General features: G+C 37.7%; 1 protein-coding gene across 1 annotated transcript; it reads left to right on the forward strand.

Moving 5' to 3' along the window:
- Nucleotides 1–721: 721 nt before the first annotated feature.
- rasl11a (RAS-like, family 11, member A) lies at nt 722–9,660 on the forward strand. Its single transcript, XM_008435146.3, has 8 exons — nt 722–1,495; nt 3,404–3,460; nt 3,586–3,668; nt 5,007–5,047; nt 5,137–5,266; nt 6,057–6,132; nt 7,583–7,659; nt 8,468–9,660. Exons 1-8 carry the CDS (start codon nt 1,339–1,341, stop codon nt 8,612–8,614), a joined length of 768 nt encoding a protein of 255 aa, XP_008433368.1. The 5' UTR covers nt 722–1,338; the 3' UTR covers nt 8,615–9,660.
- Nucleotides 9,661–19,187: the final 9,527 nt, after the last annotated feature.

Raw genomic sequence — 19,187 nt, forward strand, 5'->3', positions numbered from 1 at the left:
GTTTTATCTCAGTAGTCTCTGAAATATATAAATTCTTTATAAAAAAAAAACAAAACAAAACATTATTTTGCGTGTTTTTAATATTATTTCACAGTACAATAGTTATACTGAATTAGAAGATTCTCCAAATGCAAATCATTAAAGAAACGTCAAAACAACAGATAAGATAAAACCAAGCAATAAAATAAATAATGTTGCATTTGGGGTTTTGTTATCTAACCATCAGTCAGTCTGTCTGTCGATCTATCTATCTATTGGTTTTAATTGTTTTTCTACCATCTCAGTTTTTTTTTTCATTTTAATTCACAAAATAATACAATTAAGCACACATATAAATGTTTTATAGTCCCAGAATATAGAAGTATTATTTATCTAAAATAGACATTGCAAGGCTTACATCCAAACAAGAATCCTCTGAAACGAAGAAAATGAAATATTATTATTATTATTATTATTATTAGTAGTAGTAGTAGTAGTAGTAGTAGTAGTAGTAGTAGTAATAATAATAATAATAATAATAATAATAATAATAATAATAATAATAATAATATATTTTAATATGTCATTTATATAATTATTTTCTAAAGAACATAAGTAAAATTTAGTTTGTTGTTTTTTTTAAATAGGTTATTTTTTCCCCTCTCTCTCCTTTACAATTGAAATTGACGGACTTCCATACAGAAGTATCCATATAGAGAAAAAGTGATGGAACACCAACTTAAAGAGTGATGGTTTAAAATCCCAATCCACGTCTTTGTTTAAACCTTTTCTTCGTCCCACTTGATTGAATGCTGGTGCTGTCATCGTCTATAACGCATTAGGCTGTCCAGGCTGAGGAGTCAGGCCGAATTCCCACTGGTCTCCCGGGAAAATGTGAGGGGACGGATCAAAGTCTACATCCCTCCCTCTCATCACTCCTTCTGCTCTTTATCCACAGCCAGAGGCATCTGGAATCTCCGGGAACCGGATCGTTTTCCTTTTAGCTATTAAAGCGTAAAAATGGATCAGTAACGCGGTTAATGATGCCTCTGTTGTGGAGCTAAAAGTCAGTTTTACCCCAGCAGAGAAAGACTTGGAAGAAATTGTGGCACACTTGGATAATAACTGGGAATTATTAGGGCAAACCAAATTTTGCTGATCAGTTTCTAGCTGTCGCTCTGCGGAAAACAAGAGGGATTTTTTTTTCTTTCTTTCTTTTTGTTTGTTGTTGTTTTGGTTCACATCTGGATTGACCGTAGGAATACAAACACGGAGTGATTTCTCACAGAGTCGCAGGAATTTGCTACAATTTTCCCCATAAAGCTCGGAGACAGTTCTGAGGGTTTAGAGGGGAGCTAAATGCGGCTGTCTGGCGATTCTGCCCCGGGAAGTATGAACAGCAGCGGGTCTGGCAACTTTCTGCTGGTCCCCATCCCGGAGTATCCCCTGCTGGACTGTGTCCCCAACAAGACGGTGAAGATCGTGGTGCTGGGCGCCAGTAACGTCGGGAAAACCGGTATGGCGGTGGGATGCAGTGTATCTTGTGTGTCCGGGAAAGTTTTCATTCGGATTAGTTGCATTAGTATTCAAGCGATAAATGGAGTCAAACCGTTTTTATGACCAAAACGTTATTGTGACCCAGCTCACCTAAAGAGAAACAATTAGTTGTCAAATTTTTTAGGTGGCGGAGGAATTAATACCATTGTTCGACGACAGAGGGCGATAAACAGTACTGATTTCCTGAAAATGAAAAAAATAAAAATAAATATAAAAGATCAAGCAGCATTTGAATTGATTTAATATCGCTCATGAACTATGAGGGTAATAAAATACAATGTAGTTGGCTATAGAGGTACGAACATAATCATTTCTATAATTTACACATAATATTTATAAAAATAACAACTTCAATATATTTTTTGAAATGCTGGAAGTTCAGTTTTAATGGATGATGTCAGTCACAGTGTTAAATTATTTTTGAAACATTGTGTTTAACAAAACACGACTTATAGAAATATTCTGTTAGAGAGCAGGTTTCTTCACAGACAGATCCAGTGGTTGGAAATAAACATTGATAAATTTAAGAATTATATTATTTTGCACTTTACGAGGAAGCTCATTTATCATACAGACAGAAATTTCATGAGGTAAATGTTATCACTGAAATATTTAAACTTTTGTCCAGCTCTGTCAGGTCACAACGGTACACTTTAATATATTTGGTTTGTGCTACAGACCAATGAATGTTTGGAGTGAAATAATTGTTGACTAATCTATTCCAAGTGATTTAATTTCGTACTTTTTGCCCTATATGTAACTCGAGATGGACAGATTCTCATGACGGCAATAGCTCACACCCGACACAAATGACCAAAATGCTAAAGGTCCCAGAGAAACATTTGATTGCATTTTGTGTTTTTTTTTCCTTTTCGTTAGCTAGCGTCAGAAAGCTAAACAGTTTTCTTACACTAGATGAACTGAAGGCCTCAGCTGGGAAAACAACAGTGAGCAATCCACACTGCATGTGCAATGAGGCAGGAATGTACTGTCTGTAGCAAATCTGGGAGAATCATCAAACTCAGTTATCTGGAAAAGAAGAGCATCACATGTCATAATGTATTACCTCGGCTAATAATCCATGAGTTATTAGTGCTGTACTCCCATTCTGCCTTCAGACAGTATAACACCATCTTCTGTCAGATCCCAGTCTACCAAACCACATTCAATGGCACCACTGTTTAAAACGGTAAAAAAAAAGACATAAATTTGCATTGTAGTAACTCTAACGACTTTTGGAGATTTTCTTTTACCTCATTTATCATCTTGCTCACTGTGTGTTGTGGCAAGAAAAACTCTGGTAATAATTCTCCTTTTTTGTCACTTTTACCACTTTCACACAGAATATTAATACAATACATTGAAGTCAGAGAGATGCAATGACCCACCAGCATCTCTAGATCTTATCCAGTGTGTCACCATGCGACTTTAATGAACAAACACAAAATCTTACCAAGTATTTTTGGTCCAGTTTCTAGTGCAAATATCTTAGTGCTCTTGAAATAAGACAAAACTAACATACAAGTAACTTTTCAACAAGATACAGGAGCTTGTTTTAAGTAAATAATTCATCGATATTGATGAAAATGTACAAGTTGACAGATTGTTTCACTTGCATGCATTTGAAAGTGAAACAATCTGCTAATGTATTAGTACTTTTTTGTCAATATGGAGGGATTATTTACTAAAAAGGAGCTCCTATTTCTTGCTGAAAAGTTACTTGTGAGTTAGTTTTGCCTTATTTCAAGTGCACCAAGATATTTGCACTAGAAACTGGACCAAAAATACTTGGCAAGATTTTGTGTTTTCCATTGCTCTTCTTCCTCATCTTTACGTCACTGATTGACAAATTCTGTTTCACTTTCAGCTCTGATTGTCAGGTTTCTGACTAAGAGGTTCATTGGAGATTATGAAGCAAACACAGGTGAGTTCTCCCCCCACCCCCCCCCCATTCATCTGACTGCCTTTGCCACCAGCGAGCCCCCACCACAATTGATCCTCTCATCCCTTCACATTCACCCTTCCACCCGGATCTCTTTGTCTCCGCAGGAGCGCTCTACTCCAGAAAGGTCACAATGGATGGGGAGGAAGTGTCGCTTCAGATTCAGGACACACCCTGCGTTGCCCTCCAGGTTAATTTAAGTGAAGCAAATTACTTGTAGGCATTTGTTTCTAAGAATGTGTGTTAATGAGGTTATTATCTATTGTACATTTTTAAATAGTAGCAGGAAGTTGACAGGAAAGACATTTTTTGAGGCAGACGTATTAGAGTCTTTCAGTTTGCGTAGGTTTTATAAGGTATGCATATGATGTATGGTACTAGTGGCATGCCAGAAACAGACCTTTTGTTATTTTATTCATTTTACCAAGAAGTCAGTAAAGAAAAGAAAACATGGACAGTAGTAAGTTTCTGACTAGTTAGTTTCTGTGGAATAAAAACTTGGCACTACGGAGGTTAAGGCTATAGAGAGCATTACAAATTGTTACATTTTTTTCTGTAAATTTTTGTCGTGATGTAGATCTTGAATTTCAATCATAATGCCCTTAAAAAGTCTTAAATTTGAGTCGAAACCTGCAGAAACCCTGCTCCTCGCCTTTCATTTTTTCCACAGATCTGAGTCGTGCTTTGTCTTAAAATTTCAGGTTATTAATTGGAAATGTAGGACTAAGATTTGAAAAAGAGCACTACAAATAGTCAGGGATTTCAACAGGCATATAATGGAATAACTGGATAATTGAGCTGAAATAATTTTCTGACTGGCTGGCAGAAAATTAACTGCACTGGAATGTTGTTTCTAGATACCGATTCCGCCCACACACATGGACTGGCTTTAATGAGGTGACTTGGCAACCTGACAGCCGTCTGTATCAACACAGACGATGTATCAAATATAGCGACCTTGATATGTTAAGATACACGTTTCATTTTTATTCCCTGGGCAATTTCACTTGACCTTATGTCTTGGCACAGCACGGTCTGTACTGAACTTGGAAAAATACTTGTTCTATTCAATGTGATTCTAGCAATTATGAGACCAAATTTTGGGGAATGTAAATGATGTGCAGTTCAAATTTGCCTTAAAATTAAAGCTAATTAGGCTGCATTTGCATTGCTGGACATTTGGCTTAAGTTTTGTAATCATAAGTGAGTTTGAGTGGTTTTTTTTGTTGTTGTGGGCGTACAACTCTTGTTTTGAAACTTCGCAATAAGAATAAAAGGATAACAATATTGTATGTGTCTGATAACATTAAGTGTAATTAGTTCACGCCTGCAGAACTCACAGAGAGAGAGAGAGAGAAAGAGAGAGAGAGAGAAAGAGAGAGGCCAAAGTTAAAAACTGTGATTTTCAATTCATACTTCATAACATTTAATTGACACATTCAGTCTATGCTACTCATTTCTCTTGGCTATGAGCTGGCAGCCAAAGCACCACCTGCGTACTCATGTCACTCTTTTTGTGTTTTGGCAGGATGATGCTGAAGGCCTGTACTGCCAGGAGCAGATCAACAGGTCAGGCTCAAATCACATCACTGTAAGTTTTAACATAAAATTAATGTTTTCAAGCTTATTTTCTTTATTTTTTCCCTTTTTATCCTCAGGTCCATCTATTGGGCAGATGGGTATGTGTTGGTTTTCTCCATTACAGACAACAGTAGCTACAGAACCATTCAACCTCTGTACCAGCACATCAGGCGCATACACCCGTCTGGAAACATCCCAGTTATCCTGGTAAGGATGATTCATGTGAATAAATGTTAGATCAGGGGTGTGCTGTGGTGACGCAGGGGTTAAGCACAGTCCACATATGGAGGTCTCAGTCCTCGACGTGGCCGTCGCAGGTTCGATTCCTGGCCTGGCGACCTTTGCCGCATGTCTTCCCCTTCTCTCACTATCCACCTTCCTGTCAACTAAATATCAAATAAAGGCCACTAGAGCCAATAAAGCCTTTAAAATAAATGTTAGATCAATTCCATCCAATTGATATTCCATCAGCCATGTTTTTGAATTATTTTCAGCTACAGTAGCTCGCTAAAGTACGCATACTCTGAATATTTTGTTTATATTTGTCATATTACATATATGAAATTCAGTGTCTTTTATTGGGATTTTATGCAACATACCAAAACAAAATATTTTAAAGTTGTGAAGGGAAAGGAACGTATACATGATTGAATAACTCTAAACCTTCAACCAGAGCTACAGTGAAGCACCTAAAGACATATTCAGGTGTTACAATGTCCCAGACAAAGTCCAAACCTAAATCTAATCTAGATTTACCATAGAGCTTCTGTGGGAAGACTTTAAATTTTGTTCATAGACCCTCTCCTCCCATTCTAAGTTAGACTTTTCCTGCAACAAAGCAAGAGGTGATTTCGCAAAGTATTCAGTCTCAATAAAACGTGTTAAGGTTTCTGGGTGTAATGTGCTAACAGTATTTATTTCAACGCAGACCAGACAAGAAGCCTACCAACCTTAATCCCGTAATCTAATCTGCATCCTAATCTGTTCCCCGCTGCAGGTTGGCAACAAGAGTGACCTGCTCCGAGCTCGACAAGTGCCCGCAGAGGAGGGCGACACGTTAGCAACTTCACTAGGTGTGGCATTTCTCGGCTTTCACTAGTCATGACTTGAATTCAGTGCAGAATAACCGGTGTTAGGGCTGAGTCTTTTGAAATACTTGCATCTGACTGGAGTCTATGTAATTTTGAAATGCAAATGAAAATGTTAATGTCTCTGGAGAAGATTCCAAGTTTTGCTTTGATCATTGAATGGAGCAACACCTTATCCCTGCAGTTGCCCAGGTATACCTGGCAATATTCAGTGTTGTGTGAATAATAATTAAAGATAAAGATGCTCCTAGGCTTTTCAAAGACTGGTGACAAGTAAAGATCAGGAATTATTTAGACTTTGGGAACTTTAGCATTGTGTACCTAGAGATGAGTGAATCTTCGCTGGCACAGACAGAGAGAATGCACAGCTTAGCATGAGATTAAGTTTCATTAACATCGGATTATTGCTTTGGCAACTTTGCAAATTTTGTTGCAGTTGTCCATATGTATTGTTCATATTAAGTTCCTATACCATACAATTTATTTGAGTAATACATGGCAGCCTGGGTAAACTGCAGATGAAGTTATATGTGTTTCTAAATCAGAGAAACGCATTGTTTCTTAGGCACCTGTTTCCATAAAACTTAAAAACACAATTCATATATGCAATAATAATACACACTCCCTTTGAATTAAATGGTTATTTTATAGAAATCAGTTATTATTTACACTGATGACCGAGCTTTTGATCTGTTAAAAGTAATGTTCCATCTAAAATCCCTAACACCGAAAGCATCGGGTACTCATTTTTACACTTTCTACTTCAGGTAGGCTTCTGGCTGCTGATAGGAACTCAACAAAACCGATCTCTGCTGAACCGATCTCCATTTAGAACTTCTATATTTAAGAAAGGACTTTGTCCCAACTTTAGTAATGGCTGAAATGTGTTTCTGAAAAGCTTCTTGCATTTACCTAGGAGACATACAGCATAATAACACCAGCAGCTACAATCTAAGTTGACAAAATTCAAACTTTATAACTTAAGGTAACCATTTATATATTTATAAAAAGCATTCCCAATGTTCCTTTGTGATTCTTTATATTTTGACCCACTCTGAGTGTCTGCAAGGTTGATGTTTTTGGTTATCAAGTGAAATATCTCTAAAGCTATTTGATGTTCGTGGTTCACAGGAGATAATTGGTCCCTCACTTCCTGCCTTGTTCTTGATCCAAGAATTCTTGCTTGCTTGGTTTGGAAAAAAGCAAGATAAGTAAACAAACAGCCAGTTCCTAGATGGGTTAATTGGGGTCAAGCGCAGGTCACACCAACTAATCCCAACAGCTTCAAAACTAAGGAACAGGCCTAGTTGAGCTCCCTTACAGATTAGTTGCCTCGATAAACTGTATCCTAGATGTTGCCTGATGTGAGAGGAATGCTGACAATTATCGGGATGATGATGAGCAAACCCAATCTGAACCATGTCTCTGATCGCAGGGGGTGTTTACTTCGAGGCCTCAGCCAGAGAGAACCACGAGGGAGTCCATGCCGCCTTCCTCCATCTCTGCCAGGAGGTTAGGCCTTATCTTTCTGTCAAAAAACGTTTGATTGGTGAGGAGGCGGGAGTCCACATTTACAGAACAGCTGTCCCAATGACAGCATCTTATTTAGCTCCCAGGGTGTTGGTCATTTTTAGATCCACCATTCTTTTAAGTAATTTTATGCTCTGTGGGAGCTAGGACAGTTGAATGATGCCTAAAAAAGCGGAAATACCATCTGTTTATCTTTTTGGCCTTAAAGGGAAACCAAACTGCATTGTAATTTTTTTTTCTCTAGCAGAGTAACAGTCGTTACCCTCAGGGAGGATCACTGAATGTGCAGTTTCCTGCTTCTTGCTCACACGTGCAAAGCCAGCACTGCTAAAACACAAAATCTTACCAGATAATTTTTTTTGTCTCATTCCTGATCTTCATTCTCTTGAAGTAACTTTTCAGCAAGATATAGGAGCTTGTTTTAACTAAATAATTCCATAATAAAAAAATACAGGTGCAATAATTCCACTGCCAGATTATTTCACTTGTAACATGGGAAAAATGTCTTAATCTCTTGTTATAAGTAAAAAAATAAATAAATCTGCCATTGGAACTAGTACATTTTATTAATAAAATGTAAAATAAGCTCCTATATCTTGCTGAAATGTCACTTTAAGCTCAGGTAGTGTTTTTTCAAGTGTTCTTGAAATTTAGTAGAAAATGAATTTGTATTTGATCCTAAATATAAACAGAATCCTTAAACAGACTTAGGCTGTATCCATTTGATTGAATTGCTTCATTGAAACAATTTAAAATGGAAACCTCCTAAAATCTGCCTTCTGTGCATCAGGTGATCCGGGCCCTGGGAGGCGGGAACGGAGAGAAGAGAAAGGGCGGCCTACACCTGGCCAGACCCAAGTCTCCCAATATGCAGGAGCTGAAGAGGAGGTTCAGACAGGTGCTTTCCTCCAAAGTAAAATCAGCTACAACTATCTGACCTGGAGCTGAACGGGGACAAAGCGTGACACAGTAGCAGCTTCCACGCAGGAGACGATATCAAAGTCTTCTGTTGAAATTAAAAGGTTCGGCGTCTAAAGAGGGACATGAATACTGCTGAGGTGCTCTGAGGGGATCAAAGCCTTTCAAAGAGCACAAGGAGTTCCTCCTTAGATAGACAGATAAAGGCAGAGACTGAGTTTAGCTCTGGAAAAGACTCCTGGTCAGCAGAATCTCCTTGCTGGGATTAACAAAGAGCAGAAGTGATTCATTTCTTGTTCTCAAGAGAATGAAAATGACAATGTTTTTTTTTTTTAACCCAAATCAATAAAATCTTTTAGAATTTCATCCAAAGATAGATTCTTATATTATACTTATGAACTTTGTTCTTTATTTTTCATTTCCACTGGTGTTGTTGTTTTAAACAGCTGATGTAAATCTTTTTACATGTCGGGATTTTTTTAAATAATAAAGAAAATGCCTTCCTCGCATCCTTGTTGAGGATATTTTGAACAAAAACAGGAAATGACCCCAAAATGCAAGAGTTCATGGCTACACAAAAAGACAAATGACAGAGGACGGAAATCCTTTTATTCCAAATTGAGGAGCGAGTTCCTCATCTTTAAGGATGCCCTGGGCCACAGATGCACTATTTACAGAATGAAAATATATAAGATCTGTTCAAATGAGAAAGAAGTCATTTTACAACATACGCTGAAAAAACAGACAGGTAGCGTCCAACCAATAAAAAGGGTTTAATAATTTCCATAAATTTTATTCTATTGTTGCTCAGTCTTTAAAAAGTTGTTTAAAGAAAGTAAGTCCCATCTGTTCGCAATCCTTTTGTACCAATAAATTGTTGGTATCAACCCTATAAAATACTGCCTGTTCTGTATGAAGATCATGACTTGGTTTATAGAAACGGTGTATGTTTTTATTTGATTTGTCCCTGTGTATGCGTCTGTGTGTTTCCACTGTTCTCATGACCTCTCCTGCTGCTGAAAACACACACGCACAGAATTCCCAATAAAGACAAATTCCTCCTCATCTGGAATTTCTTTCTGGGTCACTGAGCCACTAGTCTTTAGCACTACACACACACGCGCACGCACGCACGCACGCACGCACGCACGCACGCACATCCTTGTACTTCTATCTAAGTGAGGACTTTGCATTGTCTTCCATTAATTTTAGTAACTGCGTATAATCAAGACATTTGCCCTCACCCTAACCCATATTGGTCTATTCCTAAACCTATGTTGACAAAATATACTTCATACCTAACTAACAGATGTTCAAAAAAGTGATGACGAGGAAAGGTCCTCACTTTCACAAAGGACATTCCTTTATGAGTAAATATTGTAAAAGTGGTCCTCTAGATGTAGTATATACAAGAACACACACGCACACACACATACACAGTTACGTTTCTCTGTCTCTGCTGGAACTTTCCATTGTTTTCCATTCATTTCCACAGCCTAATCCTGACCCTTACACTAAACCTAACTATTACCAGTACATGCCTAACTCTAGACCTAACCAAAACTCAATTCACACCTTAGTCCTAAACCCAACCCTAAAACAGCACTTTTTTATGTGGTCTACCCTCTGGACCCCATAAGGAGCACAGGGTCCTCACAATGTATGTGTTAGGACAATTGTTCCTACAATGTGTCAAAAACAAGAACACACACACACACACAGTATGTTTATCTTCGCAAGGACTTTTTTATTTACTTCCATTAATTTGTCATTAATTTCTACAGCATAACAATGACCATATCACTATGGTATGCCTAACAAACCTAACAATTGCCATTACATGCTTAGCCCTAAACCTCACAATTCACACCGTAATCCTAACTCTAACCTCTAACCTAAAAACAGAATTTGTTCTCATGGGGGCCACATAAGGATCTCTGGATCCTCGGAATGTAGTATTTGTTGCAAAAAAAATGTGCCTTACAAAATGAGAAATGTTAAAACAGACACACACACAATCACACACAGTGAAAAATGTTTGCTGACCCCAACTCTAACCCTTTTGCTCTCTGACCTTTGGAAGCAGCAGGACTCCATCAAATTCAGGAGAAAGCCCTTTCAGAGAACTCGCCATGCAGTTGCTCAACCTGCCATCTGGATGTGTTTAAACAGTGACAACCTTCCTCCACCAAACATAACTTATTCTTTTTTTGTAGGAACATTTTTAAGCTTAAGGATAAGGTAAGTAAATACAATATTGGACTTTTTTTATTTTACCTTTATCTGAAAAAGAGTTTTTATTACATTCTCTGGTGTATTTCGGCCACTTGTTTTCAAATGAGCTCTCAAATTTCTTCCTCTACCATACAAACACACACACACACACGCGTGCACACACACACACGCACACACACACACACACACACACACACACACACACACACACGCACGCACGCACACACACACACACACACACACACACACACACACACACACACACACACACACACACACACACACACACACACACCAATCTCTAAAATCTCCTTCCTGTGCACTACTGTGCCGCATATTTGGCTCTGCTAGATAAAGAGGAAACTTTTGCACTTTTCCCTCTAGGCCACTTTATCAGCTCCCACTCTGACTTCAGCAGGGAGTTTGTGTGATAGATGGAGACCTAATGTGACATTTATGAGGTTAGATTCATAAAAGTAAGCCTCTTCTAAGTGTTGCCTTTTTTTGGTAAGGGCAGTCCGAGCTTTACTGGGATCCGTTTCAAATGTTAGAAAAGCTGGGAGAACAAGATGACTTTGATATATATTAGATGTCCAACTCTATAATTCATAACAATTTGTTGCACAAGCAGTCACAATATTTGACCATTTTCTGCTTCTGTCACGCTACGACCCACAAACATCGTTGTATTTTACTGGGATTTTATGTGACAGACCTACAGAAGGCTGTGCTGCAATTAGAGCGAGAAGCCTTTTGGGAATGTTTCTACCATTTTTGTACTTCTAGAGACAGAAACTTTGGCCTATTCTGCTTTGCAACCTCAATCAGGCTTGACAGACTGCCAGGTTTGTTTGTCCAAATCTTGCAACAGATTCACAATTTCATCTATGTTAATTTCATCTGGCTGTATATTTAACATGGAAATGCTTTTAACACGTTTAAACAATAACTGTGTTAGTTTTAGTCAAGGCTATCATGCACTTTTGATCTCAGTTCATTCCTTGTTGGTACAAATGGAAAGTCATGCAACAATGCACACAAAATACAACATGGTAAAGTTGCATTTTACTTTTCTTTTTGTGATTAATCCATCCATTTTCTTGACACCCTTGTCCCTCAGTGGGGTTGGGAGGGTGGCTGGTGCCCATCTCCAGCTAACATTTTCGGTGAGAGGCGGGGTCAAGACAGACTTTGACAGACTGGCGACCCTGGACAAGTCGCCAGTCTGTCGAAGGGCAACACAGAGACACACAGGACAAACAACCATGCACACACACACTTACACCTAGGGGCAATTTGGAGAGGCCAATTAACCTGACAGTCATGTTTTTGGACCGTGGGAGGAAACCGGAGTACTCGGAGAAAACCCACGCATGCACAGGGAGAACATGCAAACTCCATGCAGAAAGACCGGGGCCGGGAATTGAACCCAGAACCTTCTTGCTGCAAGGCAACAGCTCTACCAACTGCGCCACTGTGTGGCCCTTTTTGTGATTAAGTTAAGTTTTAATAAGTTTGCAACTACTTTTGATCTGATTGAGCATCATATCAACCAATGCAAAACACAACTTTTACCACATTGCTACTCTCCCAATTCTTCCGTCTTCCCTCCTTTCATAGTCTGTGGGTCGTGAGTTCAACCCAGACGCGACCTTAACTTCCTGCCGCCTCTTAAAGATAACATAGCGGGACTAAATGCATGCATATGTCCACGTACGCAGCTGGGTTATGTCCTATAATGTGCTGCTGCTGATGAAAGGTTTTCCTACGGTGGTCACCAGAGAACACCCACATATATACATTACCTTTGCTTTTAGCAGGAGATAAGCCATTGATAAGTGATGCTTTCTGTCACTGCGCATTACTTTTCTTATCTGTTCCATTTTTAAAAATTTTGTCATTCAAGTTTTTATTTAGGCGTCAAGAACATTTCTCAGCTGCTCCAAAATAGAGGTAAAATAAAGCTATGTTGAAAGATAGAGAAAACTTTAAGAAACGCTTAATATTTATTTTTCACTTTTTAAAATCCGTCAGACTACCTAAAATGAAAATGTTCCTAAACTTACAACACATACATGCACAGAGTCACAACTAAGCAGGCAGAATAATATTATTCATATTATTATTTTTTATATATATAAATGTGGCATCTTTCAAAGTTTTTCTATCATACCTATGAAGGCTAATGAACAACATAATGAAACATAACAAGTATCCCTTTAAGTTACCCCACCGGGTATATTCACTAGTCAGCAGGACTGTTGCTAAGTCTGCAATTTATACACTTTCAGCCATTTGTTTCAAATTGTTCCCATTTATGTGAAGGTCACTAGAAATTGTGGCTCTTTGGAAGCAAAATACAAAGAATTTAGAGCTGACTCGACACTTTTGCTCAGAACCATAGGTAATAAGGAAGGCAGATGGAGTTGATAGACATTTAAGATACAAAATTAGAGGTAATAATGCAACTGAAAAGCTTAGAGAAACATTTTCAGCTTACTTTTCAAGAGAGAGAAACTATGGGAGCAGTTTTTTTCCCTTTATTATAAAATCATGCCATAAATGTTTTTCTGTTCAAATCTGTGAACGTTTAGCTAAAAGTTTCTTTAGAAAGCAGAATCAAAACACTTAGTGATACACTGAGTGCTTCAGGATCCAGACTCCATGCCCTCCATCCAACTACACAACAAACCATTTGATTACAGCTTTGACTATATTACGGCCATCGCCAATCTCCATTCCCAAGTCTTCTTGCAACCTCCTTCACAATTATCTTTAAAAATTTGCTATAATCTATAAGAAAAATTTCCTTAAATCCCCCCAAAAATGTCCTGGCAGAAAATTACAAGGATTTCCCATTAATTGTACAAACATTCTCGTCAACTCTAAAACCAATTTTTCTTTTTTTTTTTAACCATGGTTTAACAGATTACCATGTTTAATTTATTTACATTTCTGTTAGTCCAGAACCGACATTTTCCATGTTATTACATAGAATATCTCATGATACATTAACAAATATTCCGCAAAATAGAAAAACACCTTTTAAAATTGTTGACAGAAAGTTCCTTCATATTTCTATGGTAAATGTACAAATTTTTTATGCATTTCTTTTTAGAGTGCAGTAAAGTACAGACATCTGTAATAAACAACTAATAGTTGTCCTGCCAGAAAATTACCCTCAGCATTAACCTTTTACAACTTGATTGGAAATCCCCGGATAATTGCTGACTGTAAACAGGAAACTTCCCAGAATAAAACACAAATCCCAAACATTGACCTGGAAAACCTCTGTTTCAGTAAGTGAGGGGTTAAAGCTCTGGGGGGTTGAACGCTGGGTTTTCCAGAAGTAGTTCCAAGACGTTTTAAAAAGATTAAACTAAACATTTTTAGCTTAAAAGTGTGTTAGATAGTTGCAGTTTTCCCTTTCGTACTGTTTTATGTAATCTTATGCACATTCTGGTAAAGAGTTTATTCGTGAGCAAGATTTCAAATCTGTTGTTTCTATTTCTGGCTGTGAAGCTCCCAGAGGACAGCCCATTTAGCTTCCCATTTCCCTTCTTTGAGACTGATGCTAATCCCTGCTTCAAGTAGCGCTCTATGAAACTAAACAGAATATTCAGCAGTGACTTCAGAATTCTGCTTTTTATATATTTGTAAAAAAAATTTTTTATAAAAAATCTTATTCCCTGTTATTTTGTTGAGGAAAAGAGTAATATTTTTGTTCAACTATTTTCTCACATCCTCATGATTTTTCGTAACCATTTTGTGATCTCTCAGAAATCTGGAAGTTTTGTAAATGTAGCGCAAAGTACATTGTGTTTGGGATAATTTTCACTTGTTTGCAGTTGTTTCTGCATGTTTCTGTTTTGAGAAAATACATTATTTGTCATTTTGTGAACATTTATGTCATTATTTGCCTGCAAAGATAAGCTGGATTTCAAAGAGTAAAATTGCTTATTTTTATTATGACTATATAGTCAAAAATGGGACAAAATATTTAAAATATATGTATGTTTTTTGTTTCTTCTTCTTCTTTTTCACTATTTGGGCACATCTGAAGGACAGGAGAGAGAAAAAATATCTTTGTGCTCTTCTCTACCTAATAAATTTTGTCTTTGTTTTCTAAAATGAACGAGTAATTTTTCTAAATTTAAAAATATTTGTTATGAAAGACATAAACGCAGTGTTTTATTTAATTTAATTTTGAAACTAAACATTTAATTCTGAAAATAAAAATGTTAAAAATTACATAAATTAGTAAATATTTCCATGAGTTCATGAAAGGAAAATTTCTAGGAAAATCTAGATCTGTATATCAAAGTTCATCTAGAGGTCTGCTTCAAATGATTCATCAAATTTATCCCTAAAATACAGTGGCGCCAACCGGGGTAATGTCCACCTTTGTAACGTCAAAATAAATCGGTTGAGCAAATGGGGGCCAAACTTTCTGAACGCACCCCTGCAGATTTATGTCAGTGCTTTATCTCTGTATTTTCCATAAGCTATCTGTAGGATTTGTGGGATGTTTCAGATAATCCTTGGTTACAGTCGCAAACAAAAACCTCAGTAACTCTCTGTTTGCGTTCTTATCCACATGGCCTCCACTGGGCATGTGGAGGCCACTTATCCAGCCGCCTCACAGACGCTATCTGATGGACGAACAGCTCAACAAGCCAATAAAAAGTCAACCATTGCAAAACCAGCAGTGAGAGATCCAAATCGTGTGCTTGTGTTAGATCATCCAAGGCCTTAAGGATGCCTCTGTGGGTGTGTTTCACTGCTACTTTTGGGACTAGATGACTAATAAATTTAGTCCTTTCGAGTAAAGGCATCCCCCCTGACACACATCTGGCTGTCGGTTGCTCCAAAGTAAACTGGCTGAGATGGAAAGCAACAGGGAGTCTGGCTGCTGATTTATGTGACGCATCATTTAGGAAAGGGGAAATTCTGCAAGGTAGGTCAACTCTGGAAATGAGACCACAAAATGCTGAATCTCAAAGTTGCGATCCTAGCCTGTTCTTCGCAAACCTGTCTTTCATTAATGTATCATTAAAGGTTTTAAATTAGAAACGCCAGATTTGAGGTGAGGGTGATGTGGCCAAGTTAAAGTCAATTCAATTCTTTTCACAGTTTTAGTAATAAAAGCTTTTAAGGCATAATAACCTGGACATCCAAGGTTCAGAGCACGAGCTAAAGTTTTAAGTCAAGTTTATTTTTATCGCACATTTCATTAATGCAATTCAGAGTGTTTTACACTATAAAAACATGATATAGCAACCAATTGCAACACAAGCAACAAACTTTACATCAAAACCCATCGTCAAAAATAATCATAATTAATTATTCATCAAATATATCAATCAATGTTCCAAGTATTGCAGCTCTAAACAGGCGTGGTTTACGCCTTGATTTTAAGGAGTTCAGTGTTTCAGCAGTTTTGAGGTTTTCTGGAAGTTTGTTCCAGATTAGTGGAGCATAAAAACTGAATTCTGCTTCTCCATGTTTGGTTCTGGTTTGGGGAAGCAAAGTGGACTAGAACCAGAAGAAAAAACAGCAAAGGTATTTATTGAATCCTGTTGATGCGTCTGAAATGATACACTGTTGTGAAAGTGTTGTTGCTAACGTACGTGGACATACCTGGCACAAGCCGTTGGTTGGGAACTTCTTTTGTTAATCAGTGACACAAGGCACATTGATGCTCAGACAAAGAAAACAAATGTAGCCCTTTGTTGTGTTCATAGCTTTTTGTTCTGGGATTGTCTCTTAAATGGCTAAAATGTAAATGCAGCTTGTTATCCCAAAAGGCCTCTGGCGGCAGTCTTCCATCAGAACCAGAAGCTTTGACGCAGACGACGTCGCCAGTGGAATTTGAGAACTTGCCTCATCCTGTTTGGAGGTTTCGCAGAGTCCCTCCGGTGCCTGCGTGTCTTCAGAATGACAGGTTCTCCGTCAGTGAATGCTAAGTGGCCGTTTCATCAGGATTCATGAAGAGAGAGCTCCCGATCAATTCAAAGAGTTGCTAAAGCAAGAGGCTGTCAACACTTGGATATAAGGAGAGCATTGGTATGGTATATGACCCTGTGTGTTGAACTCGGCTTCAGGGGAGTTCATGAACACAGTGAGACGGAGAGGTCTACCTGAAGATCAGCCATTTCAATTACTGTTTTGATTTGTTGTTTGATGCCTCTTGTGCAACTATGCACCAGATCTGTCACATAGGCATTCATCATTTCTATGTAACCTGCAGCTATGAACTTATTTGATTGACTCTCAAAGAGGTAATACAGACTTATTCCACAGCATTTGTGCTTTTTAGTGTTGACAAAGTAAGACGTATCACTCTAAGCCAGAGGTTTCAAACTGCATTTCTCGAGGACAATAGTCCTGCAAGTTTTAGATTTGTCCCTTGCCCTACACTGGAATGTCTAAGCTACCTCACTAGCAGTCAATCTATACAGGGCTCTGCTAACAAATTAGTGTTGGAGCCTGAAGTAGAGAGACATTTAAAAACGCTGACCCTTCACGACTGGAGTTTGAGACCCTTGGTCTCAAACTGAGGGACTCAACACAAGGTGAGCGACATCTCTCACCCTCTCACCCTCCATTCACTTCTTATGGAACTTATGCGAAACTTTGTGCATGTAAATTTTCGAGCTTGTACACGTAGAGGTACACACACCGGCTAGCAACACAATATGAGAAAGTTGAACAATAGCTGTTTTTCCATTGACCATATTATTGCGCAAATTGGAATTACAAAAAAAAATTGCTTTATGGAAGTTTCAGGGTGAAACTTGAACTTCCACCCTGAAAGGTGAACCCAACACATCGCTTTTCGCTGTCGTTTTTCGCTCCCTGTGTCGAGCCCATGAAACACTGCTGCACAAAACTATTTGAAAACTTAAAAATTGCATGAAATTATTCCTCTTAAGGCATTCAGTCTTGAAGCCTTAAGAAGCGTGGGTCTTACAATGATGATTTAACCATTTGAGGAATCCAACTGGCAGGTGATGAATACTCATAAGCCTTGAACTTTCCCACGTTTTGTTACATGACACCCACGGATTGCAATTTACTTTATTGTAATTTTTCTTAGGGATTGAGTTAAGTGAAGTGGGAGGAAGCTGATAATTTCCTCTGCCATCGGACTTTTCAATAATCGTGTGCAATAAATCACGTGTGCCTTTTAGGTCACTACATGTGAGCTCTCTGAAGCTGTGAAAAATGTAGGAAAAATGACAATAAATAGATCTGAAAAAGTCTTACTGTTACTTTTTGAGCCTAAATTTTAGCATTTACTAAATGTGCAAATTAATGAGAATTAAAAGTTTAGAATGGTACTTTAGAATGTGGCACTAGATTGACAGAAGGAAAAAATCTAGGCTTTTTACAAACGAATTATCTAACAGTATCACAGTAAAGAGGAATATGCAAGAAGACTGATACACATGAACAATTTTCTACTGCTTTCCATTGGTCTTTCACATTAAATTCCTATAAAATTGTCTAAAGTTTGTGGCTGGAACATGACCAAATGTGGAAAAGTTCTTATGTATTTTTGCAAAGCAGTGTCTCAACAATAGCTGCAAGTATATGAAAGCGTTTGACAGGGCAGGACAATGTTTGCATTACAGAAAGACTCAGAGAGTTTATCTGGCAGGTCAAGTCTTCACATCTGGACTGATTTGTCTTGGTTCAGTCTGAGGTGATGTAACTTTTTTATGAAAACAGCTGCTGAAAATGTTGCTGTAGTTCTCTTGCCCTGGCGAGGGTTGGAACAGTGCTGCAATGTGTACTCAAAAAACCTAATTATTAAAAAAGAGTTTTTATATTAAATTCGTATTTTAAATTGTTGAGTTTTAGAAGTTCAAGATGGGAAAATGAGCCAGAGAAAAATGTAAAAATATCAGCACTCTCCCTAGAAACGTCATTGGCCAAACTGCCTTTTTATCTTAGCTACTTCTGGATCATACTGCCCTCTAGCTTTCAGAGGACGTCAGTGCCTTTGAGAGATATGCAATTGAAACAGCATGAAAGAAGAATGTGAGAGTTTGTTCCTGATTAATTTTTCTCTTTCTCTCTCTGTTTCTCTCCCTTTTTATCTTTCTTTTAACAAACTGCAGTTGTGAAGCAAAATGCAAAACACAACCTAAACTTAATAAAAACTTACTGATCTGAATTTATTTATCCATATACTTTCTTATTGTAATTTGTAAATGGAAAACTCTTAGGTTGAATGTAATGCAGTTAATCAATGATATACATTTTATAATCTAAAAAAAATAATTAAAAGGTAAAAATGTGCATAGAGAATGCAGGACACAGAATAAAAAAAATTTAAGCATTAATTGATT

Source organism: Poecilia reticulata, chromosome 18 (assembly GCF_904066995.2).
Source record: "Poecilia reticulata chromosome 18, P_reticulata-male-v2, whole genome shotgun sequence".
NCBI lineage: Eukaryota > Metazoa > Chordata > Actinopteri > Cyprinodontiformes > Poeciliidae > Poecilia > Poecilia reticulata.

Coding starts and splice junctions, on each gene's coding strand:
- rasl11a (XM_008435146.3), top strand. CDS start 1,339: ATGCGGCTGTCTGGCGATTCTGCCCCGGGAAGTATGAACAGCAGCGGG. Junction 6,133..7,582: donor CACGTTAGCAACTTCACTAG/GTGTGGCATTTC, acceptor CTCTGATCGCAG/GGGGTGTTTACTTCGAGGCC. Junction 7,660..8,467: donor TCCTCCATCTCTGCCAGGAG/GTTAGGCCTTAT, acceptor TCTGTGCATCAG/GTGATCCGGGCCCTGGGAGG.